Consider the following 26,895-nt stretch of genomic DNA (forward strand, 5'->3'; position numbering starts at 1 on the left):
CTTTATGGATAAAAGCCATCACTTTGGTTTCTTCACATGCTGAACTCCTCCTACGATAATAAATCAAGCCCACATTAGAGTGGAAATATAAACCATGGGTGTAATAAAAAGAAAGTCCTCGCTTCATTTATCATTATCGAGGTAAATCTGGCAAAATGTTATTTTTGGTAGAAGTTTGAATGAGGATTTATCGATGTAGAGGAAGGTTTCAGCTGTAAGTTGCTCTATCTGTGTGCTGAATCGGGTTGTGTGTGTTTTTTCAATAATCTGTGTGACTGTGTTGGTTGTGTGTGCATGTGTTTGTAGACAGTGCTCCCATGACCCCTTCAAAGTGGTCAGGCAAAGTGTTAATGACAACCAGACCTGTAGCATTCCAGCCTCACCAAACAGCCTGTAGGACAAACCACTCAATCTCCCCTCTCACTCTTTATGTCTCTCCGCCACACCTTTTATTTGCTTTTTATATGTCTCCCTGTGCTTTTCTGTTTTCACCTCCCTCTCTATCTTCCCCCTGTCTCTGTCCGTTTGCTCCACTCGTCCTGTCCTTCTCTGCTGGTCCCCCCCCCCCGAAACTGGTCCTTTTCTTCTGGACGTATTTCTCTTTGACAGAGACGTGATTGAGGATGTGTGTTTAACCGCTGTGTCCACTGAGAGGCCCTGAGAGTGCGAGCCTGACTGTGTATTTAGTGCATGTGTGTGTGTGTGTGTTGATGTGTGTGTGTGTTTGTGTGTTTGCGTGAGTTGTCATTGTGACTTGAGATGGACAGTGCCATAGGGTCTTTACTGTCAGTGTCAGGTCAAGCAGAGATAGTGCCTGTGTGTGTGTGTGTGCGTGTGTGTGTGTGTGTGTGTGTGTGTGACAGAGAGGAGGGGGAGTGAGAACATGTTCATGGGTGGTGTTTTATAGGTGTTTTGGAGAGACAAATGGGGAGTCTGAGAAAACAGAAAAGCTGCAGCTGATAACAGCCTTGAGGGGGCTGTCTGCTTTTAATCAGAACACAAACTAACACACACGCACACGCACACACACACACACACACACACACACACACACACACACACACGTTTCAATCACGTTACTGCATGCTCTTACACCCACTGTACTCCCCAATCTAGATCCCCTCAGAGAGCTGTTATCACTGGAGGTGATATCCTTCCCGGTGTGGGACATCTGTCTCTTCCCAGAGGCAAAACAGTGGCACACACAATCCACTTACACATGCACACTGCTCAATGGAGGTGTTCCACTTTTAGTGAGGACACACACACACACGCACACAAACACACACACACACATGCACACACACACACACACACACACAAACACACACACACACACACACACACACACACACACACACACACACACACTTCAGCATCTTAGGAGTCTTAAACTATTTATGTGGCTTTTTAGTGATAGTGAGTATCTCATCCATTGAATAGTGTATTTGAGGAGCTCTATAAATAAAATGTATTCTTATTATAGCTGTACATGTTGGTCTTTCTGCTTCGGTCTCCCGTCACACTTCCCCACGCCCACCAGACGTTCCTGGACTTTTCTCCTTTTTCCCAGGCTGTGGTCGAAAAGTAAAAAAAGAAATCACTTTTCTTTGACCTCGATGGAAAACATCCTCAGGTCATGGAAAGATGTTAGGGTGAATTTACAAGGACTTAACAAAGATAACTGTGGTGCAAAAAACATCTGACCGGACCTGCACTGGGCTTTTCTTTTAAACCATCTTTATTTATAAGATATGTAAGACAAGCACAGTGACAAACTTAGTACCGTACACCTAAAGTTCAAGTAACGTTTCATATCCATAACGTATTCTCAGTTCCGATGAGAGAATATTTTTAATTAACAATAAAAATATATAGTTTCGAAAAAATAAACAAAAAAAACAGAATTGAAATGTTGAGCTGCTATTATAAAAATGAAATGAAAATACGGAACCGAGCAAGGGACTTAAGTATTAGAACGGTGACATTTACACTACATGCTGTATATATCACAATTGGGCAATACTAACTTTTTATATTGAAATAAATAGGTCATACTGACATTATTTATACTACACTGCTCAAACATTTAATCTATGCATGTGTTGTTCAATCACACACACACACATACACACATATACATGCAAAAACAATACACTGCTTCCAGCTATGTTGCTTTGCAGGCTCATAAAAATAAGGAACGAAGCAATGGACCATGCAAAGTGAATTATACTCAGACTTAGTGTATGGAGTTTCCTGTCATGGGGCTTCGGACCTCTTTTATACAATTGTCAAGTGGAGAAATTACATTTTTAGTGCATTCCACAATGTAGAGGATTCAAATGAAATTACGTTTGTGTGTGTAGTAATTTGTTAATATGATGAAAGGAATTCAATATTCTTGTTCTTCAAACTTCAAAAATAGCCCTATCTGCACAGATATGAAAGAGAAAAGAAATCTATGGATTTGGAGCTGAGCCAATTGTGTGAGGTTTTCCATCTGTTTTTAATTATGCCACAAGAATAAAACAGCTGCTCTGTTGTTTCTACATGCATGTGGCTCTGCCCAAGTGCAACTATTGTGGTGCACCGTTTTAAATGCTGCTGCCACTAGAAATTGCGGGAAGGCATTAACTGCTTTGCTTTCATGAAGGTTGGTCCAGGTGACGGATCCTAAAGGAGATAACATAGGAAGCTTTACAGGTCCTTTCCTCATCGTTTAAAGAATTCAACCAGCCCTTATCATGGCAGCCACTTAAATACTTCTGGGTCGTTTCACTCACTTAGGAACGTTCCTAAGCAGAAAAGACTATTTACCCTCCTGCCTGCCGGCGGCCCTGCTACCTGTAAGCCTGGTCTTCATAATAAAGAGTAATGTTACTTCTACACCGGCTGCCTGTGTGTCTGCACTCCCTGTCTGTCCCCGCATCGTCTTTGGCTCTCGGCACCATCTTCTTTATATATAATTCAAATTTGATTAAAAAGAGAGCCAACATAATTTTCTGAAAAAGCCAGCAACTGTAGTTTTTAGTAAATTTTAATATAAGAGAAGTTATAGCAGCCATTTGAGTGAACGTGTGCTCAATTCAAAATAAACGTTGACCCTGTTCCTCACAAAATAGACACATGTCTCCCAGTGCAATAATGTGTCTCACTGATGTGTTTAATAGATTTTGGACATTAAGAAGTCTACAGCATAGACAAATAAACTATGTCAGGTTTTAATCACACAGGCAGTATTTGTTAGTAGGACCATGTCATTTGTTGCTTTTGGTCTTTGCGTGGAATTTTTTGACGTTAAGGAAAATATACAATAACGCAAGACTCGTCCTTTAACCTTAAACTGGGTCCAAACCATCAAACTGGGTCCAAACCATCAAACATTCCTTTGAACCCTAAGGAGACACTCCTCCCCACTCAAACACAGACCTTTTAAACTTTACGACTTGTCACAATTCACTCCCACTCAACATATTTCCATGTACTGTATGTTGACATGTCTTGGACAAATGAGCATAAATTGAAGGGAGTGCTGAGCTGCAGATGGACCCACTTGTCAAAATGTCATCACCTGAGGCGGTGTCAGACTCTAAAAGGATTTCACAAAGATAGAAATGCAGGAGATAGCACACACATTATCATTAACCACTCCAAAGCCCTTTTTATGTGCGCTGTTAAAGGCAGAGATGCCGCGTCCTAATTCCACCTCGGCATTCTGTACGGTAAGGGCCATATCGTTCCAGCATTAGCGTGAGTGACTGAGTTTCTATAGAGAAGTTCTTTGTTTCATCTCAAGCAGATTGGCCCTGTGTGACTTCCTGACTATGTTGTAACTCTGGAATGAATGTGTCTGCTACTGTGACTAATCGTTGCTTCCTTTTATTAAAGCTGATCTTTGATGTTTGTAATCGGTTCAGCCACAGCCTGTGTTATACTGCAAATGCATCACACTCTGCCACACACATGTTTACTGCATGGGAATAGATCAGAGCGAGATACAGGGGGCTCCAGCTTGCCAGCTTTGGCAATATTTGATCCTTGTTTCTCAACTCTGTTTCCATGTGTGTGTGTCTCCGTCTGTGTCAGATGTGTGAGCTGCCTGAGCACAAGGTGGAAGTGTTACTGGGACCAGGAGAAGCACCTCTGTGTCTCGGCCAAAGATGACTCAAGGCACAACCTGCTGGAGGTGAGTCATTGTCCCTTTTTCTAATCCATCACCCAAACAAATGCCCTGAGGATCTAATAATATTCAGATCTGTCAGCACAGCCTCAGACATGATGCAGACTCTGCTGGCCAACATCTCAGAGCGTCCTGTCATTAACTTGAGTCCAGACGGATTACGGCAAGAACAGTTGTTGAAGTAAAATGTCTAAACTGCACTAAGTATGAATCTTAAAACTGGCTACAAATCTCAGGTGGTTCTGTTTTTACAGACTCGTAGCCGAGTATTTTCCATCTGTCTGGTAGTTTGGTTTGGTCTTCCAGCATGTGGGAAGGTGGATCCACTGTGCCCCTGTTACTGCGAAGGAATTTTTCTGCTTGACTGCTTGTTGCCAGAAAAGAGATAAATCTACATCTACATTTTCAGCCGTGGTTGAATTTATTACTTTCTGTTAAGTAGGTGACTGCACAAAGGGATTATATAGGTATGTTTGGCGATGAAAACCCCCCCAAGAGTGGAAAGCCAACAAACCAAATTGTGTAATAGGTTTGGCACGAGCACATGAAAGGGCTGTGAAACTAAGGAATTCATCCAAGACTCGTGGAGCCTCATTGGAACCAATTAAAGCTCTCCCTGAAAACATTAAGACTAGGTCAGCCATCGTGTTGTTCTTGTTCCCTCTGGAGTTTTATTGCCCTGTCAGGCCCCCCCCCTCCAGACTGTGACCCTCGGGGTGAGGGTCTGACTGTGTTCATTCACACTGCAGGACCCAGTCAGAGGGGACATGATGGGACTCACAGTCCCTCTGGTCAGCTGCTGGTCAACTGTTGTTCTTCTTCTTTTTAAGTGTTTTACTGCCCTGTGTGTTTAGTGTTCGGCCTTACATCACAAGATCCCTTGAAAGAGAAAAGAGTGATTTTCGGTAAACAAGACATCACTATAAATCTTAGTCAGGAAGGCGGTTTCAGACCCCAAGATATATCACACACTCACACATTAAAACAAAGGAGGCTTTTTCTTTGTAGGTCACCACGGGTTATTTAAAATATAGGTTGTTTCTTAACATGAAAAAGAGTCCATCAGGGTGTCCGGCCGGTGGGTCTGTTTTTCTAATCCCCTTCTATTTGAAGTTATTGTTGTTTCCCTCAGAGCGAGACTTTACCCTCTCATTTCCTCCTCCTCCAGATAAACAGGACAGGTATTTTGGGATTGCGGATGTGTGCAGGGGAGCCATTGTTTTCTTTAACTACTATATGTCACTTCCTGCCCCCTACACCCCATCTCACCACAGAATGCAGCTTCCTGTCCGAGCCTGGTCATCTCAGAGGTACCGCCTACACCATCAGAAATGGCCCAGGACTTCATCATATCCCTGAGCAACATCCTGCAGGTACTACAGCCAACCAAATTTGGACATTGTCCAAAATGCATGTTGTGAAAATGATTGGAATAAAACCGAAACATGTGGTGTGTTCGCTTCCAGCTGAGTTAAACACAGATGGACATATGTGTGCGTTGATGTGGGTCAGTGCATGAGCGATGCTTGAGTGTGGGTGATCTCATTGTTGAGAGATGGAGATGAAGAATGAGAGTGTGTCTTTATGCTTATGCTGCTCACTGCTCAGCTGTCTGAGCCCACCATGCCTTGGGTATATAACTGGGACTAGCTGAGTTGTGTCTTCGTCAGCAAACTGTACAATGTGCAGCCGGACTAAGGCAGCACACGTGGCAGGGGCTTTATTCGCTCGTGTTCATTTTTAAATTCAGCTAGTCCTCTCAGATCAGTTTTTTCTAAACGCCTTTTCTCATCCTTAATCCACACGGAGCGAGTCAGACGCTGATCCTGCATCTTGTGATAAGGACGCGAGCAGGATCCTCTAAGAATTCCAGTGCTGACTGGTTGCCAGGTGTGGTCAGTCACACATGCCTAACCCTCGCTGGCCTTTTCCAGCCCTCTCCTGGTGTGTTGCTATGGTGACAGACAATGAGTCACATACAATCTCAGACACGCGCACATGGGGGATGTGATACACAGCCTGGATGTGATTGGTCACTCATACTCCTCTTTATTGTGAAAGTATATACAAAACAATGTTGTTCAACAAGTCAACAGAGGAGTCTATTATTATTATGTGGCCATCAGTCAGATGCTTGTTGGATCTGTGGTGAAGTTTGATTTTGTTTCCCACGACAATTTTTTATTTTATTTTCATTGAACTACAAACTTAATATAAATAATTTAAAATAACATTGATAAACAGTTCAATGAAAACATACAGCAGATGCTCGGAAGTTTGTCTTTTCTTCTCAGACTAAACATAAGAACTGAGAACATTTAAAAGTGTTCGCATGTTGGAGTAGTTTTGCCTTTTTTTCTTTAAGTAAAAGTACCTTCCAGATGCAAGTAAAAAAAAAAAAAATCAAGGTTCTCTTGTATCATAAAGATTTAGCCAAGACCTGAAGACACGCGATCAAAGTAGACCAGTTAAAGCCGGCTGGATTCACTGGGAAATGATTCCCTCTTCTTTAAGTACTTATCCTTTAGTGCTTTAACCTATCTTAAGTTTTCATTGTGGCCCTGATGTACTTTCATCAGTTAAACTCAGTACCCGTTATATGAAGAATAAATTCATATTCATTACTCTGGTTGCCAGATGACTTTGCAGAGGTGTGGAAGTCCAGATGTTTATGAATATGAATTTTCAATGGATTGCATCTTTTCCTGGCTGGGACAATTATTGTGGGTTATTTCAGTTTCCTGGTCCATTTTCAGATGTGCAAATTGTTACCAGACAATGTTTGGAAGAACATTTCACTGCTGAACGAGCTGTCCACAGTTCTCTAATTTCTGAATTCTATTGATTTTGTCAGTGTGAGAACAGCATATTATCTCAATTTGCTCTGTTTAATTGTTAAAATACTGAACCTTATTTAAAGTAAGTGCTTTGCATTGCAGGGGGAGGAGCTGGACTGTGACTTTGGGACTGAGCAGCGATATGCGGCTGAATGGCTCAACAGCTCAACTGTCAAGTGCAGTGGAGTTACAGTAAGTGTGGACAATGATTCATAACTAGTGAGTGAATTTACCAAGTCTGGCTAAAGACCAGCTTCTGAGGTTTAAGTCCTGTTTGTGAGTTGTTGTTCTTTCTGTCCACGTAGCTGTCCACTAACCAGAGGAGTCAGGTTTACCACCTCAATCTGAGGCGGAGAGGAATCTTCCGTGAGCAGGGGGAGGATGTTTTCATCGACAGCCCACAGCCCATGAAAGGTTAGACATTACACCCATGGTTTTGCAGATGCATGAAAAAGAAAGCAGATGAAAAATACAATTGCCATCTGTTACACTTCAGCTGGTCGCTCAGCTCTCTGGTACCCGTGCTGTAATTATAGACCCCCGCAAAAACAAGACAAAATCCGACAGAGCTGCCCCCGTCGCTCTCAGAGTGCCTCTCACCTGTGCACGGATATTTTCTGATGAGATTTGTGGATTTGATTAAAACTGGTAAAAAAATAAAGAACCGCTTACAGGGACAAACATTGTTACACTGCCTTTCACTTGCAATAATAGCAGTTTGTCTATTACAACACATAATTTACCAACAACTAGCAATTTGCCATAATATCACATTCGCCTACTGTCTAATTACACATAATGATTGTAGGGCATAGGGAGCCGCGGTCTCAGGTGTCATCCATGCGTCTTACCACCCATGTCCATCTGTATTGTTGCAAATACAATCTGAGCTCCATGACAACAGCAAGACGATGAAAAGTGCCGTGCGTGTTGTTGAACTTGGCGCGTTGTGTAGTGTGCGGCTCCAAGCCAGCCCCTCGCCTTCCCCAGTTCCAGATGTGCTGTTCACAGTCCATGTGTCTGCCATGTGAACAACGGCCCTGGGCAGCTGCCAGACTCTCTGCGCTGTTATCGGACACGATTGTCGCTTCGTTACATGCATAGTCATCAAATTCTGAAACAACAGACCCTTTATCATACACACACACACACAATATGCACACAAATGCACACGCGGCGATACAAATGGGTCTTCTCGCTGGGAGGCACATTGGAACATGTACACAATCATCTGTTTCTCGCTGGCTTTGTTCTCCTCCACTGGCTGTCTTTTTTCCTGGCTTGTTTTTTTATAGCCATGAATATATCATCGCACAAATACTTGTGCTGTTTATTTAGAGCAGGCCGCCCATGTGGTTCATCTGAGACTCTTTATGCAAAACGTATTAAAATATCCTTAGTTACTGCACTTTAAGTACGTCAGACAAACACATTTCAATAATTCTGCGATTGTCTCTTTCTCTCTCCTAAAACTCTCATCTCCTTCTAGTGGAGGTGTACAACTGTGGAGTCGGTAGTTCCGACTGTTCCCAGTGCTGGGGCCGAGAGGACCAGGGCCACCTTTGTGGCTGGTGTGAAAATGGCTGCAGGCCACGGGATGATTGCCAGCCAATCAGGGACCACTGCCCGGCTCCTGAGATCCACAAGGTAAGATCACAGGTTAAACTTAAACATGCATGATTGTGTGATTGTGGACTACAAAGGTTTGCATACATAACCCTGTCCACACACCCACACACACACACACACACACACACACACACATACACACACACCTCCTTCCTGTAGCCTCCAGGCCCAATTTTGAAGCCATAAAATGGTGAATCATGGGGTCACTCACATGACGTGGCGCCCCCATGCTCTGTCTGTCCAGTGTCAGCTGCTGAGGAGAAGGTTTGAATAGTCTCATTAAAGCAGTTCTCTCAGTAATAACACTAACACTCACTTAGCCCTGCGCCTCTGGGGATGCGGCCCGGTTGATCTGCGATCACTCAGGACAGCGTGGGTAACACCTTCTGTCCCATGTAACTACAGTATGTGTTTAAACTGTTTGGATTTGGCTATGAAAGCTATATGTGTCGGGTTTTCTGTGTAGAAAACCACAGAAACTTAATGAAAGCAAATAAGAACCATGAGGGATTTTTGATATGTGGTCACAAGAAGAGCTAAGCCAGACTGGTAAAGGGAATTAAAGGGTGTTTATCTTTCACATGATCTGACTGCGGTCACGTCAAAAACGCTCGTCGCGATTACCGGAGTTGGCTTTTTTTTTTTCTTCTATCGAACTTTATACCAGCGGAGCCACGGCAGGCAGTCACGGGAAACACGGCTCACATGAGACCCAGTCGGCCTCAACATCCTGTAGATAAAACCTGGTCAGCCCACGAGAATGAGCAAGCAGAACAAAGCGGACTCACAAACACTCTGATACACACACACACACACAAACAGGCCCACAATCTATCACACAAACAGGCCATATTGAAGCGTTCACGATTATCCCTCATTCTTTGTAGCTGTCAGCACACTGTGACTAACAGGATGCTCCATGAGAGTCTAACTTCTTACGTGACTGAAGTTAGATGGGCTGAGATGCCGTATGCGTGGGCAGACTATTGCAATTCTCTCTGCCTCTCCCTCTCTCTCTCTCTCTCTCTCTCTCTCTCTCTCTCTCTCTCCTCCCCTCTCTCTCCCCCCTCTCTCTCTCCCCCCTTCTCTCTCCCCCCTCTCTCCAACTCCCTCACACTCCCACTGGTTCTCTCAGGAGAATGAGTTGCAGAAAGGATAGTGGGGCTGTGGTTCTGTTGGGTGTGTGATGCAATGCTTTGGCAGCCATGTTTTCACAGAGAATCCACAGGGGTTATAGCCTGAGTGCAAAACCCGCTCTCCATAAACATTCACACACACACACACACACTCCACAGCGGTTCTTTGTTTTACAGTCCTGGTGACTGTGTGTATAGTTTAGATAATGAAGTATTGTTTCCTGGCTCTGCTTTGTCAAACAAACCCTCTATGTTTAAGATACTAGCTCTGCAATATTAGAAATATGGAGGAGGATTTAATATATATTAATATATATATAATATAAAAATATAAAAATAAGGTGTTATTATCTCTGTCAGCTCTATATTCCCTCGTTATATGTGTTTGCTTGTCAACTGTTTGAAAAGAAACATTGATTAAAGACACCTCAGCATGCAATACCCGAAGTACCAGGCGAAGTTATTCCATGACATGAAAGGAGAAAAGACAAAGGGATGTGGGTGAGACATGAATGGTCTGGGCGAGAGGATGGAGAGCTGGTCGGACAGAGAGGGGCTGGCGAAGTACAGTGAGAAGCCTTTTCCTGTTTTGGTCCTCACGTCCTCCTTGATTAGAGTGATGCTAAGGAACCGGAGTGAGGCGAGGAAGTTGAAAGCTCCGACCTCAAAGCGATCTGCTCCGAACAGAAAGAAGAAAAAAGACATATAGAGTTTGTCAGATACGTAGTTTATCCCATGAAGATTAGTCCTACATATTTGGGTATTTTAAATTTTTATATGCAAGAACATAGAATAATTTAGTGCTTGAATGCGTTTAAATAGCACCGATAATCCCTCGTTGATGTTTTTTTACACAGGCACACTCACAGCCTGTGATCTCCCTGCAGGCCTGGCAGAGTTTGTGCTGTAAATCAAGACTCTCAGATTGTAAGAGGTGTAAATGAGCAGCATGACGCTGATGTAGATGTCGATGCTCGATGGCCCCACAGAGACACACAAGGTGCTATAAGACGCATAGCGATAATAAATAACAATAATGCTTATTGCAGAGCTCTGTAGAGAGGGTGGGAGCTTGAATGTGTTCGTGCGTGCTCACACATCCATGTATTTACATGTGAATGAGAGAAGGTGTGCACTTCAAGCCGGCACTGGTCGGCCACACTATCCAAATTCTTAACACAACCACAAAAACATTGACATCATTTCCTGTGGGGTAGATCCCAAAGAAATACTTTTAATAATGAGTCAGTTTCCAACAGTTTATTTTCACACGATATTAAACATAATACATTCTTGCTCCATTTAACCACCTCCACTTTTAGCTGGGAAATAGATTGTGTATATATCTGCACTGTCACTCTGACGGGCTTCAAGCGATCTGGATGCAGAGCCAAACCTTGTCCTCTCCCCTAGACCAAACAGAAGTGCTGTTTTCATTCTCAAGCTCGGTCTCTGATAGAGCCAGAGCCAGGATAATAACACTGAGGGGGTCACAGTGACCTAAGCTCAGCCGGGGGGGTCATTCGGAAAAAGCACGTTGGACTTGCTATGCTACAGTGGCAAGATGACGGCGGATAGCTTCTGTCTGGGCGCCGGAGATGCAATCTTTCGAAGCCGTGTTTCCTCGGTGATTGAGGAGGTGACAGTCCTCTCCTTCTCTCTTCGTGGCGGCTGAATGGAAAGTTAAGAGACCAAAGGCGAGGGCTGAAATGGTGCGTGAGAGCACGCCTCTAAACAACAACAGAAATAGGACCGAGGAATTCAACGAGGCAGACACAGGGAAACAGATGAAAGGGAATGAAACTGCATTAATTCGCCTTGCTCTCTCTCTCTCTCCACCGCCATCAGCATTCGCTCTGCTCCTGGCACTCAGTTTCCCTAAATTGCCTCCGCACTCATCCACCTTACCGCTGTGCTCTCCACCTCGCCCCTCTCGCCGTCACTCTCTCATTCCGCCCGTCTCTCGTGGGGTGTGAAGAGGGCTCTTGGGCCGCTCTTTATTTGCATGTGCTGTGGAGGATTAGAAGCTGAAGAGTCTCAGACTGACATGGTTAAGACTCTACATTATGTGTGCATATACCTAAACCGTGTGTCTATTCAATTAGATCTCAGTCTTCAGCCGGAGAACACTTGTCCTTGTCTCTCTACGTGTGCCCCACTCCATGTCAGCATCAGAGAAAGCATCGCCAATCCCTTAATTCTCTGTCATGTTCATTGGCCTCATTAGGAGGATCTTTGAGATCTTTTCTTTCTCGCTGCTCATGACTTCACTGTGTCTCTGTCAGATCTCCCCTCTGAAGGGTCCTGTGGAAGGAGGCACCTTGCTGACGATAGAAGGGAGGAACCTGGGCCGGAGGGCGGGAGCAGTGAAGGTCACCATTGGAGATGTGCCTTGTGATCTCCTACCCGAGTTCTACTCTGTCTCTGTTTGGTAAGTAATACAAACATGGGTCTGAATTGTGATTCACAAACTAGTCCGACTATGGCAGCTCTTTTTTCTTCATTTTTTTACATCATCTACATTGTCAAAATGACGAGACAGGAGAAATAAGAGATTGTCACGTACATCATTTATATTTAAAATATGCAGCTACGCGGCAGCTAGGACTGGTGAGATGATAGCTGATATGCTTTCAAGCAGGTGAGTGATCAGGTGGACGGCAGCCAGAGCAAACGAATTAAAGATTTATTACTGTTAAAAAAAAATCCTGACATGTACAATACATCCCAGTCATGAGCAGAGTGTGAAACCAGAACTCAAATCAGAAAGCACAGTGAACTGCTATGTGACCTGCAACATTAAACAGTAAATATTGGGTTAGTTAGCTGTACCTGACCAGAATCCTTTTCTAACTGGGAACTGTGCTATTGGTTTAAAAGTCTAAACTACAGAACTGCAGCAAAAATACACGTGTTATAAAATATTCAAAAGCTCAAACAAGATTACGCATTAGCGTTATTTAAATGTTTTATTTATTTTATTTTTCCTAGAATTTATCAGGAAGGTTCAACTGAGACATAATATCTCTATTGTCAATGATATCTGATCAAGATGGGCAGTGATGAGGTAAAAAGAAAGTTTAAAATATAGATACAAGCAGGGACAAATCATACACACATACACATGCATTGTTTAAAGCAATGACCTTGTTCTATGACATTGACATTGAAAACTGATTTTAACGATTCCAATAATATCTTTAGTAGTGTCGCTGCATACAAACAGAACAGAACAGAAAAAGAGAATAGCCACCTTAACCTTCAGGCAGCTGTGCTTCAGGCTGTGGTGGAGGTGGTTGTCCACTTACCAAAAGGTTGATGGTTTGATTCCTGGCTCCTCCAGTCTACACGTCGAAGCGACCGACTTCTAGGGAAAGACACTGAACTGTATGATTATGTGTGTGAATATAACTTGTAGTGTAGAGTGTTTTGAATCCACTTTATAAATGTGGTCTATAAAAGCAGCCATATGAGCCAATGATATGTTGCAGTTTGTAATTTAAAACCTTTCATGTAAATGAAAGCTGCTATTATTTAGATTTTACTACACATCCCCGACAGATCACGGATCATCTGAATCCGTAGGTCTGCCACGTCTTGACAATATCATTTTTTGAGGTTGGAAACATCCCTGCTGCATAGTTTAGGTTTCATGTATTCATGAGGCTAATTTTCACAAATATTATTATGCAGCACACTTCTCAATTTAAACGACTCCGCTGCCGTCTCGCCCTAGCTCAGGGACCATCACACTATCACCATGGAGACAGCAGGACCCCGCTTTGATTCTGGGATAACACCGAGCGGGGGGGGGGGGGGGGGAGTCAGTACCTCTACCATAACATCCAAACTTCCATTCAGTGTCTGTGACGTTCCCCGACTGGAACTGTTTATCTGGTCTTGCTCCACTGAAGCCAGTCATTGTATTAGGACCAGTTCAAGGGAGCGCTGTGGGTCTCACCTGTCACTCAAGCTGCCTGACACATCCCCCCCCAACGCACGGCAGAAACAGCGAATCACATTTCACTCTCTTGGTGATCTCAGCTTGTGTCGTCACTCCTCATTGGCTGCTGAGGTCGGTTGTTATGACAGCGACGTATACCCACATCGCTTGAAGTGCAACTGACAAATCATCACCCGTCAGTGCATCGGACAGTGTCAGCACATTTGACTTGCAGGCACGCACGCACATATGCACGAACACTAGTATACTTTCCTACTGCTATTCTCGTGGGGACCTCTTTGATAGATTTAATTCATGTTGATCCTATGGCATCCCATGAACTCAAACACTTTGCATTTACAACCTTACATTTTCAAATGAATTTAACAACCTTATTTTTAATGTTACTGTTAGTTGAAACCTAATTTAGAGAATAAAGTCTAAACATAAATATATTTCACATCCTTGAAACTTGAAATGAGGACAAGATTAATTTGACCTGTTTCCAAAACACACAGACACACACACACACACACACACTCACAAACACACGCACACCTGCACATGTGACCTCACTGACTGGCTCTGTTGAGACAGGTGTCTGCTCGTGTGCTGGGAGGTCAAAGGTTACATCTGGGTGTCAAAAGGGAAAACGTGCAGCGCTGGAGAGACGGTGCCCACTCACTGGTTGTCAACATTTTAATTAATGGCACAGTCAGGGTAGGCACACCTCATTTACTGAAGTACTTCTCTGCTGCCCTCCCTATCATTTTGATATGACCCTCGAGTGGCCTTAGCCCCCTCTGCAATTAGCAGAACCTAGACGACTCTCACATCGAAACACGCAGACTTGATCGTTGATGATCCTCATCACCAACTCAAGGGAAATGATCACAGACATCTCAGAGCTGTAGACAAAATATCGCCCTCCGAAACCCATAATATCTCCACAGAGGGGCTGGGCTGGAATGCGCTCGGAGCAGGGGTCAGTCCAGGCCCTGTCTGTTCCGACTGGGAGTCTGCATCTCTTTTTGACAGGGGATCACACTGCATCAACATCACACACAGCTCACATACACCAGGGTGAACGTGTCTGGAAGAGTCTTATAAAACAGATGTCCCCTTCAAAAAGAAACTAAAAAGGCCTGAGAATGTTTCTGGGAATCTAGAAAACCACAACACATCTGGAAGGAGGTACACAAACCTAACTCTCCGTTTCCTGGAAAGGCCACTGGACATTGCAGCATTATAGTATCTATTTGCTGCAGAACTGGACAAGATAATAGACCCTATGTCTACGAAACAGATCATATATCACATAAGAAATGTGTCCTGCTTAACTGGAATCAGCAAAGACCCCCAACATTTAATCCATTCAAACAAACACGGACTGAAATGTTTGTGTTTTTTGAAAATCAAAGGGGCCACTAAAGTGTGTGCTTTTACTCAATGCAGAAAAGTTATGTATGAACCCCCCCCCAAAAAGAAATATGTCCTGAGATGAATACAGACACAGTGTTTTCGCATGTTTTCATATTTGAATGCAGGTTTTCAACTGTACACACCTGTACACTCAATGTGGGAGGCTTGTGCCTGTGGATTGTGTGTGAAGGAAACTATAATATCACCATCAGACCTGTAGCAACCAGTGTCAGATTTACTAAAACACCCAATGAATTGATCATTTTTAATCGGTCTCTAATTGAAATACACAAAGAGCCCAGTACTTGTACAGTTGAAATTCAACAGACTTCACACGTAGCTTTTATCTGCTGAGAAGCCTTTGGTCATGCTCTTCAAAAAATATTGTTTTTTATGTTTCATTTCCCACAGAATAACTCCCAATATTATTGTTCAATGGCAGAAACCATTTAATATGATGTTTTGTTTTGATAACTGTTTGATCCTCAGCCTGATTCCTCACTTTGGCCTGAGGTAGCCCTCGAGGTTGAGCCCGACTCAGGCTCAGATTTCTTTGAATTCACGTTTCAGTTTATTTTTCTTTTCTCTTCCCTGAATCAGGGCATGTGGAATGATGCATTTTCTTCTAACAGGTGCACGTCTGCGCTCGTGGCACTGAATTGACAGGGGTGTAATTTGAATGCAATTAGATTCTTTACCTGATGCTCCTGTAATTAATGATCAGGAATGTGGACCCTGCCAGCAAATTCCAACACACTATTGCAGTTTATGTTTTGAATATTTTTTAACAGCCTTTCAGACTTATAAAGAGAATCTGTGATTTAATGGGGCTCATTAAATTCGACAGTGGTTTTGGCTTTGGCTTCGCTCAGAGTCGGTGTGTGTAGAATCAGGCCTGACATTTAAGAGCACATGTAGATTCAGCTTTCTCCCTGGTCTCAGTTTGAACCCAACCTGCCTCGAATCTGTCCAGTCCAGTATCGTCTCATCATGTGTCCTGCCAGGTCCTCCTACATAAAACACAGGTCCTCCGCTTATGAAAATCCCCCGCCTCTCCTCTGTCAATCATCCGATCTTCAGAATTTATAACCATGTAGCAGCAGGCACCTGACTAAATAAACCGACGGGGTGTCAGGCTGCAAGGGATTCATGTGAGGTGATAAAGGTTGTGTTCCCCCCCTAGTATATTTATCCCAGTGAGGCCCCGGAACAGTAGATCCCTCTGCCTCGGTACGCCGGTGTGTCGTTAATACGAGACGTCCCTGCAGAGCATGCTCTGATGACACAAGGCTTAATCGCAGCCAGGAGGCAAAGGGAACAAGCCTCGGCAGCTCCTTAATCTCCTCTGTGGTTAGACACATCTGGTCTGAGGAGCTTTGAACTTTACATCTCCTAATATCTGATATCCCAAAGCTTTATTAGATTTCATATGTAAATGCAATACGGTTTGATGAATTAGTTCATAAGCACCATTCTCCAAGTTTAATTATGTGCCTCTGTTTAGCAGTCGCGATCCAGCTCTTCATATTGGTTCCCATCACTTGCAATTTGTGTTGAGCGATTCCTTCTTTAAATTAATTTATTCAATAAAAGTTATGAGCTGCATTTGTGAGTTTTCTTTTCCTCTGTTATTTGTAATAACTGATATTTGATTGTGATGTTAAGACAACCAAACAAGGAGGTCACATTCATTCTGAACTCCCCAGGCTGGTGTGTGTCACTGGGTGGTCCGAGCAAGACAGGAAAGACATCGTCCGAGTGGAGGTGGATCAGAGCGGAGAGGGGGCTTCAAAGGAGACCTTCTCTTACTTGGTGAGTCTTCTCCAGACATCTACCCTCCTGCTGATCTTTGCTTCCTGCTCTTCTTGCCTCTCCCTACACATTCTTCTTCTTCTTCTTCTTCTTCTTCTTCTTCTTCTTCTTCTTCTTCTTCTTCTTCTTCTTCTTCTTCTTCTTCTTCTTCTTCTTCTTCTTCTTCTTCTTCTTCTAAGCTCTCCTGTTTCTCGCTCCCCGCTGGGAAACCCAAATGTCTAAATTGAGTGTTAACAGATGCATTTTATGATTCCGAGGAATGTGAGCGTGTGGGAATCTTCTAACGTTCACTAAGCACCATTGTCAATTGGCACTCGCTGCCAGCAAAAACAAATATGGCGATTGTTGGAATGTCCCCCTTACTCTGAATCCATCAGTGGTCACAGCAAACTAGCCAGCATTGTGTTAACTGACCTCAACCCACACAGTCTCCCATTGGAGTAAGAGTATTCCGGCAGTGGAAATACCCATGCAAGCGCTTTGTTTCTATTGTTTATAGACAAAGAGTTTTTCATAATGTAGTGCTGGAAAAGTCCGCGGCTCTGTCTGTGAGTCATCCCGCAGAGAAATCACCCCGGTCTTGAAGCCCTCCTTGATACATGAGGACCAAGAAAAATCAAGACCAACAAACATTATGCTGGGGTGTTGTGGGAACTCCTCTTGGGCTTCCTTATCCAAACCCTGAGATGCTCAGTGTGAGAGAGGTTTATACCGCCGGGCTTTGAGGGGAAGATGTGGGAGAAAGGGAAAACAGTTTTCGGAGACAGGATATGTGCCTCTGCCGAATCTCCTTCCTCAAACCTTTATACGGAAACATCTGCCTCCTTACGCCCACTCTGGCCCACAAACACACAATAGGTCTCCTCCATCCGTGCATGCTAAGGATGTGAATCCTGTCAGTGAGGATAAGAGGTTTCCCTTGAGGCGAGGTTCATGGCGGGGATAGAAAGTTCAGAAAGAATGGGGATGCTGATGCTGGTAGCGGGAGAGCTGGACAGGACTATTCATCAATGCGTGAAGAGCCTCTGTATATGTGTCTGCATGTGCATATATGACTGCGGGGGCATACAGTTTTTCATGTGGATGCATGAACACTATTGCATCTCACCCGCAGCATAGCTGTCCTGCAAGCTTGGGCCTGAAGGCCTGGGCTCCAGCAGCACTTTAACATTCTGCAGCGTGGGCTGTCTTCACAGTTTTCTTGACTCATTTACTGTTATAGTCAGCAGCTGTCTCAGCCAATCTGTAAAGATGAGATATGTGAACCTCAAAGCAGGAAGGACGGATTTTATTTGGTAGCAAGCATCATAAATAAACAAAACACTGTTTATGAAAGCCTGGGTGTCACAGTGGCAGGAGTGTGATGTCTTGTTTTGTGCTGTATCTGTGCTCAGGTCCCAAAGCTGCTGTCCTTGGAGCCGAAGAAGGGCTCTCGTGCTGGGGGAACCAGGGTGACCATCAGGGGGGAACACCTGGACATTGGTTCTCAGGTCAGAGTCAAGGTCAACAACACACTGGAATGCACCATCACAGAGTGAGTATGATTTATTTATAATTGCATGAAGTCAGAGTCACTGTGTTTTTTTTATAACTTCCCAACATCACAAGATGTGTGATTATAATGTTTGCCTCATTTTTTTTAGGAGAATGGACGACACCATTGCGTGCACCATGCCTCCAGCCCTGCAGGCGTTCACCGAGTCGGTGTCAGTGTGCGTAGAGTTTGAAAACCTTCCCTGTCAGAGTGCGGAGCTCAGTGCCACATACACTTACGAGAAGAACCCCACCATCAGCTTCATCCACCCCAAAAAGAGCTACCTCAGGTACGTAAACTGCCAGAAACACCACAGGCATTAAAATGTCCTCAACACCTCGAGCTGGCTGTTTCCAGAGAGTCTCTGACTTAAGTCATTACTGTAATGTTATCCTGATATGCAGCATCTTTTCTATTGTGCTCTAAATAGCACAGAGTGTGAGACAGGGAAGCAGCGCCTTTGATAACGCAGATTTTTTCAAACTGTCAAACTGCTTTGCATTATTATATGGAGCCCTATTTGCATAGCAGTATGAATTTGACATGTTTTTTTATCATGGTTGAGATGTGACTCTTGCGTGTGTGTGTGTGTGTGTGTCACAGTGGTGGCAGGACCATCACAGTTACTGGCCAGGGTTTTAATCTGGTGCAGAGCGTGACCATGCAGGTGCTTGGACTAGGAGAAACAGTGAGTAATCCGCTTTTTTACTTGATTAAACTATTTTAATAGTAAATGCAAACATGTGGGATTTTATTATAAAATATATATATAAATATATATATACAGTATTTCTTTTAGATGTCTAACTCCCATAAAACCGTAAAAGGAAACCGTAAAGGAAATCTTTTATGAAAATGTCTCATCAGATATGTGCTTAGAAACAGCGGAACAACTAACCCTCCATGCAACTGCATTAATTTTTACACTTTGGTGTTTGTACAGACTTCTGAGTGAGCTTTAGAGGTTCCCAGCTTAACAGGCAGGTTTTGTTTTCCTCACACAAAGCCAAGCCTTCTGTTTGCCCCTGCCTCATTTTTTCAACCATCTGAAGGGTGAATGAAAAGAGTATAAAATGATTTTCTCAAAGCTGCCTTGTTATTCTCTCTCTGCAGCGCTGCACAGTGCTCTCCCCCTCCACGATCACCTGCCTGTCCTTGGCGTCCAGCCAGTCCCAGCAGACCACGGTGCAGTTCCTCCTGAACGGAGTCCTCTACACGGGAGATAACCCCTTCTCCTATGACGGCGAGCCAGAAGACGAGGAAGGGGAGCCTCATAAGGGACACTTCCTGTTGGAGTACGTGGAGGACCCTCAGTTCTTCACCGTCAGCAAGGAGAAGCTGATTAAACACCACCCTAGAGAGCCACTGACGCTCATCATCAATGTGAGTGACCCCGCTGACACAGGAAGTTCAGATTAGTGCTTCACTCATGTGTTGGTTTACTGATAGGTCAAGTAAATATCCGTATTCCTTCTACTAGAAAATGATCCCGTCAGTCTCAGTGTTGTTGTCCACCTCCTGCTGAATGGCAATACTGCTGTTTTATTGATTATGCATTAATAAGATTATCATAGAAATGTGTGGAGTAGTTTTTGCAGTGGTAAAAAAACTAAACTTAGGCACTAAACCCAAAGTGCAGTGGAAGATGGAGCTGTCGTTAGTCGTTAGTTCATGATCCAGTCAGAGGTGACGACAGTGTCATCATCAACGCTGGCTGTCCATCATCTCAGCTGTCACACACCTCGACTCAACCACTGCAAAGAACAAGTGAGGGGATTTTTTTTGTTTTTAAAGGTTGCGTGTTGCTCGACTCCAAAAGCCAGCGCTGCTGTAAAACGACTCCCCCCACTGTGAACAGCAGACAGGGCTGAACGTTCCTTTATTCATATTCACACAATCCACAGGCACATAAAACACATCAAAGGTGTTGAGTCCTGTCGGGGGTCTGACGGGGGGGAGGGGGAGGCGCGATGGCAGCTCAGCGGGTGGTCCTATGTTCCTATGTTCTGGCTGATCTGAGCACCTGCCGGGCCTGGATTCATCACCCTGAAGGGCCAACGGCGGTGGCACTGTATGACACGCACATGCTAACTTTACAGACGGGGAAGTTAGAACCTAATCGGCTTCCTCTTTGTGTGTTTGCGTGTGTGTGTGTGTGTGTCAGATGAGGCCCTTGCAGGAGTCGCTGCCTCAGCCGATCCCCATGGGCGACTCATCTGCTGTTTCCTGTTTTTCTTTAGGAAGGTGGATTCCCATGTAGTGGACCTGAATGTGGGCGAGAGGCTGGAGAGCGGCTGAGTGTGTTAGTTTAACAGGGAGTTTGTTAGTGAGTCCGATCCTTTATTAAGAAGCTGAGCTGGAATGTGGGTGGGTTCTGTTTCCCTTCATCCTGTTTTGGCCATTAGATTTCATTTTGTTGGACTGATGACTTTAAGTGTGAAATTCTGTGTTGTACACAGTATGGGAGTTAGTCAGTGTATTTTACTATATGTCTTCCATGCCAGTTCGATTTGTGTCTTTATGTGTGTTTGCATGCGTGTGTGTGTGTGTTTTGTCTATGTTAGGAAGCATTTGTTGACAGAGACCCAGGGGGTGGCATCCTGCAGTGGGGACAGGACAGGGCCCTGAGGGTGTAATCAAAGCAAGGAAGCACACTGGGGATAAACATACACAAACGCAAACACTTCCTCATTTTTATCATTCTCATGTTAAAGGGAAATTACAGTTTTCAAAAAAATGCTGTCCTGTTATAATTTTCAGCAATATTTCCAGTCTACAAAAACAACATTATTTATTCAGGGTTAATTGCAGAGATGTGAAAAAAAACAGTACAAAAAATACAACCAGACAAGTCCAAGATAAAACCTCAGGTCAGCCCTAAACAATTTGGATCTATTTCAAATATCGATTTACTGCCTGTTCAAAATAAAATGCTTTAGAAATGTTGCTGTGTTTCCCGACATCTCTAATCCCTCTGGGGAGCACTAGGTTATCATATCTGTTATGAACCAAAATTTCCCTTCCAAGAATAACTTGACTGCCCTTTCAAATACTTTAATGTAATTTAAGTATGTGACTTGCTGAGATGAAATTTGTCTTAAGTATGTGACTTGCTGCTGACATTTAAAGGGGAATTCCAGCAATTTAATGTTGCACATAGTTAGGGCATCGAAAGAAATTAAAGCAGCAATGGCCAAGACATCCTGTGTTTTATTGTCTAGTATGAGTATAGGCCTATTGACAGCGGCCACCATGCCTAGGTGGGCTGTGGCATTTCAGTGCCGCCTTTTCAGCTTGTTTTTTTTGTGTTTGAACAAATTGCCAGATAACAAATAATGCTCCTTTTGCAATCAATTCCAACTTATCATATGTACTGCCATCTGCAACACACCCAGTTTGGGGTAAAGAAGCCATTGTGGACAGAATTGGAAACAGACAAATCCCCACACACATTTTCAGACATACCCCGGCAGAAGTGTTCAAAAAGAATTATGTGTAAAATGACAGCCAACTCTGAGGCATGTCTGAGTTGTAATTTAAGACTTTTCTGTATCTCAAGCTCTCAAAACACTTTCAGCCGCTAATATCTAAGCACGTATTTATAGATTCGTCGACACGTACAGATATCAGTACAGAGATTTTTTTTTTACTTGTCTACAAATCTGATTTCACTAACATCATAGCCTGTACGAATTCGCAAATCTCAGCAACCATTTTTTCAGATTATTTACTTATTAACAAATGTGATTCTTCATATACGTTGAGATACAGTCAATTCTCCACAAATAATATTGCGACGATATTGGCCCCCGTACATAAGGCAACCTAATGCAATTTTAATGGAACCCTCTGTGTGTCTTTTAAACTCCATGCCCTCAGTTAGTAACGTAGGCTTTCTATTTTGGATTTGCCTTGTCAAAGCCTAAGCTTTCATTACTCGATGACATCACAGCGACATGATCAGGGTCTTCTGTGGATCCCTCGGGAGCCCCCGCTCTTAGCGGCTGGGATTGACACAGGCCAGAGCCGGATTGGCAAAAGAGGCCCATTCAGCTTATTCCGACAGGCTCCTGTAAGAAGCCCTGAGAATGTTATTTTGGGTACCAGCAGGAATGACTGTCAGCAAGTTTGTTTGTAGAAAACTTGCCTGGCCGTGTGAGAGAGGCAGCGGGAATGTTTGCTGCTTTAAGGTGAACTCTAGCCCAAACTGGATGGGTTTTCTGCTGGCTTCCTCTGCGCGACAGCTGCGTGACAGGCCTGCCACGGCTCCACTTCTATTCCTGTATATTTGCGAGTGTGTACGAGAGTGTAAGTGCCCGTACAGTATGTATGGCTCGTGGCTGCTTTGTTCTCTATTCTGTATGAATGTTATCTATGCCTGTTCAAAGCGGGCCCCTCTGGTCTCTTACCGCTGACCGGCTGACGTCTGTTTTTGTTCATTTCTGTCACAGAAAGGGCCGAGCGATCTGGAACTGAGGCCGGAGGAATACTCGGTCATGATTGGCCCCTATCCCTGTAACATCAGCTTCAGCAATGACCAGCTGTTCCACTGCACTATCAACGGACTGCTGAGCTCCAAGGAGAACGAGCTACCTGTCACCGTGAGTATACGCAAGCCTGTAAAAACACCTCGGTAAACGCAATTACAAAGAACACAGGCACACAACCTCATGTTGAAAATATTGCTCGATAGACCCTGTTAATTTTGAGGATATCACCCATCTGTCATACGCTACTCTATCCAAACATTTAGTCACAATCCAGACCATCTGTGGTGTCCGCTGAAACAGCTTTGATCTGCACAAGCATGCACAACTTGTGATGTTTGTGCGTCTCTCTCTGTGCATTTTGAAAAGCCTCTAGTCTGCGAGCGTGCCACCATGAATCAGCAGTTCGAGTGGGCGGTGAGCCGGCACTATCTGCAGAACAATGCCAAAAAAGAACAGTGAAATGTTTACAGCTTAGCCTTTATCTCTGTAATCCTCCCTATCAGTCCTTCGACATCATCAGCGACACGACACCTATCTAGTCACACTGAGACCCGAGTTCTCTGAGATAGAGACGATTGCCGTCCTCGCTGGTGTTTTTATTTTGTCCCCGAGTTCTGTCCCTAACTATTTGAGGTCTTAATCAAGAATTGGTTGAGCCCTGCACAGTCCTGATAAAACCAGACGCTCTTCCCGCTACCCACGTTTCCCATCTGTTGTTGTCCATTCTGGTCTGTTGTGATAGGACTTTATTAAAGCGGGGGGGGGGGGGGGAGCTCATCTATATTTAAATATGAGCCAGACTGTGAGAGGTTTGGCAAAATAGCTCAGAAACATATGTTAGACTCTCTGTGTCTGTCGGTAGAGCTGAACTGTAAGATCTATTTCCTAATCTTTGACACAGAAATAGAAGGAAGGCTCTTCTCCCTCACCCTCGGTACCTGAGGCTTGCCCGAGTGGCCGCCCGCCCCAGTCTGTTTTTCAGGATGTCTGAGAATAAACACAAGCAATTAGCCAAGACACAAAGGGCGGGGCAAGGGTCAAATGAGACGCCATAACACGAATGGGTGGGCTGCCTGTTCCTGAGCCCTGTGAGAATGATTTGTGTGCACGTTTGACAGGAGCATAAACACACAGCGGGTGTATATTTTCCTTTTTGTCGGCTCATTTGAATAAATTCATACATGTCTGGCTGCTGCATAGCTTATGGCCATTTGTGTTACCTCGCTTACTTTGGGTGGCAGGTCTATTTTTACATGTCTGTGCTGTGCTTGGCTCTGAAGTATGGCTGCGATGCAGAAGTGGATGTGGGGAAGCGGTGTTTTCGTACCCTGAGCGAAACAGGAACATGGAACAATGGCATTTTCCCCTCCATTAAACCAAGCCTTGACGCTGGAGCCTCTGGATGAGCGCCTTCGCTCCCTGATAAATGACCGCCTTGGACTACAAATAGAGAGAGAGAGGGGAATGAGAAAATAAGGAAAGAGTCCAGTGAGGCAGTTTCTCCCTCGGAGGCAGACCAGTGTAAGAGGGATTTGGTCTGAGGATCGGAGGCTTCTTTCTCTAGCTCTTATTATGTTTGTGTGGATTGGGGGGAAGGAGAGGGAAGGATGTTGGGAGGGACCAAAGAGACCCTGCTGACTAATCAGAAGGCAGAAGTGAAAGTCCTTTTCTTGTCACATCTGGGTTACTCTGAACTGTGTGACTCCTCCAGCTCGTTGCAGCAGGCAGACCATTTTTCAAAATCCAGAGTGTAGCTTTTTTTTCCCCTCATGTCTGCACCTGTGCCCATGAAAAAAATGATTTGTGCATGCGTGCAGATACTTTCCATTTAGCATGTGTTCCAGTGCATGCGTTTTTGCACTGTACAAAGAAAATCCTTAATGCATCTACCGTCTCTCCTCATTAAGGCTCTGTTTGCCTCTCCCTCTCGCTGTCTCCATCTTTGTCTCCCTCAGAATCCAATTTGCCTTATTGTTAGGATTGGGAATAACATAGTATATAATTTACATATCCAGTAAATACTGTGTGCATTTAACATTTCCAAGACTAAAGACAGAATTTGACTAGAATCAAACCAAAGATTGATGGTCATACAATCATTCTACCTTCAGCTGAGCACGGCAATAAACAATATTTGATAGTAACAGACCTTGGAAAACAAAACCATGTCCCATGACTAATAGCTGCTGCAAAGTGTTTTTACAATACATTGTTTTTGTGTCAGCAGTTATGATGTTTCATTGACCAATCTCACCACCGACATCATGTGTTTTTCTCCTGTGTCATATAAATTCCCGAGGTTTGCAAACAAATAAACTTCAGGAGACATACTTAAGGTTTTGGTTAGAATTGTAGAAGAAGAGCAATTAAAACAAAAAAAGCTTAGTTTGTTTCAATTTGTTTTCTTCCTCTCTCTTTCTAGGTGCAAGTGGGAAACTTCCATCACACCATCGCCAAGGTGCAGCTCGGTGGAAGTGAGCTGGCCATCGTTGTATCCATTGTTGTGTGCTGCGTGCTGCTGCTGCTGTGCACTGTGGGTAAGTTGTGTAGATGATCCAGATGATGGATGTGCTCCTGCTGCTGCAGCAATGGATGTTCCAGATGTGGAACAGATAAAAGGAATTTGGGGCGTCATCGTTTCCTACACTTGCTTCTTCCCTGAACAGCACCCGGTGCACAAAGACCTCACTGTTCCCCTCACTGTCTAGTCTGCTTGTGTTGGTGTGTGTGTGTGTGTGTGCACGTGCGTGTGTGTTTGTGTTTGTGTGCCTCTGTGCAGGGCAGGTGGATCAGGGGGAAGATTGGTGCTAATTTGGATTTTCTCACATTGCCCAGCTTTGATTTTCTTTTTCACAGAGCTGTTTTTTTTCTTCACAGATTTTATGTGTTACCTTGATGGTGAAATAACCAGTGTATTTCAACATACAGAGTGTGATACATACATTATATAATAATTCAAGCAAATATTCTATTTTCACAAATGTGTATTTCTGGCAAAAATTGTTCATCGGTAGATTCTACAAAATCAAACAAACATCCACGCTCATATTTTTTCAAATGGCTCATAAACCATTTCTGAGCGTAATTTCATTCATTCAAAATCTTCTTGAGCCGTCTCTAATCCCGGTCTTATTTGCTGATTTACTGGAAGCTGTCAGTGTTATAACAGTCTTTGTTTTCCTCAGCTCTCGTAGTGTACTGCACAAAGAGTCGAAGGGCGGAACGCTACTGGCAGAAGACCCTACTGCAAATGGAGGAGATGGAGTCCCAGATCAGAGAGGAGATCCGTAAAGGTGTGTTTTAAAACCAAAACACAACACACATGAACACACACCCACTTCCTAAGTAACAACTTTGTCATTGTTGTGGTTTGGACCACAAATTATGTTTTGTTTCTGTCCACATAAATGCGTGTTTGTCTTTTTATGCATGTACGTATGCAACATTATTTTTCTAGCCTTTGGTTAGAGAGAGATACAACAGTTGTGCCTAGTCAGCATGACTTCTAAAATACAGAGTTTGACAAATGATCAGCCGCACACAGACACACTCATCGCCACATCGTCTCTGTTGTTTCTAACCTATAAGTAACAAGGCCTGTGTGTGTATGTGTGTGTGTGGGGTTAGTTCCCTGTGTGTGTCTGTGTGTGTGGGTGTCTAGGCCATCAGAGTGAAGCCGGGTGAAGGCCACTGCACGTCCAAGCACCCAGATTTATGGCGTAGAGATAGAGGGGACAGATAGAGAGAAAGAAATGGAGGGAGAGGGCGATAGGAGTGGGAGTCAGGATTGTGAGTACGAGGAGAAGCAGAAGCGTGGGAGGGAGAGGAGGAGGACAGGAGCGGTTATTTAGTCAGATGACAAGGATAGATTTGTGGCCGAGTTCATTGTAAGTGTGCTCAATGAATGCCATA

At 44.0% G+C, this 26,895-nt stretch overlaps 1 protein-coding gene across 1 annotated transcript in view; it reads left to right on the forward strand.

Annotated features, from left to right (window-relative positions):
* The window catches only part of plxnd1 (plexin D1), a 61,612-nt gene that overhangs the window by 19,420 nt on the left and 15,297 nt on the right, over positions 1–26,895 (forward strand). Inside the window, exons 8-21 of the mRNA XM_062392719.1 lie at positions 4,087–4,186; positions 5,455–5,553; positions 7,120–7,209; positions 7,323–7,431; positions 8,507–8,664; positions 12,068–12,213; positions 16,854–16,959; positions 18,354–18,493; positions 18,603–18,782; positions 19,097–19,181; positions 19,607–19,876; positions 22,945–23,094; positions 25,406–25,520; positions 26,169–26,276. Coding sequence (XP_062248703.1) covers positions 4,087–4,186; positions 5,455–5,553; positions 7,120–7,209; positions 7,323–7,431; positions 8,507–8,664; positions 12,068–12,213; positions 16,854–16,959; positions 18,354–18,493; positions 18,603–18,782; positions 19,097–19,181; positions 19,607–19,876; positions 22,945–23,094; positions 25,406–25,520; positions 26,169–26,276 — 1,856 coding nt within the window. The remainder of the gene's footprint in view (positions 1–4,086; positions 4,187–5,454; positions 5,554–7,119; positions 7,210–7,322; positions 7,432–8,506; positions 8,665–12,067; positions 12,214–16,853; positions 16,960–18,353; positions 18,494–18,602; positions 18,783–19,096; positions 19,182–19,606; positions 19,877–22,944; positions 23,095–25,405; positions 25,521–26,168; positions 26,277–26,895) is intronic.

The sequence above is a fragment of the Platichthys flesus genome, chromosome 7 (assembly GCF_949316205.1).
Source record: "Platichthys flesus chromosome 7, fPlaFle2.1, whole genome shotgun sequence".
NCBI classification, from domain to species: Eukaryota; Metazoa; Chordata; class Actinopteri; order Pleuronectiformes; family Pleuronectidae; genus Platichthys; species Platichthys flesus.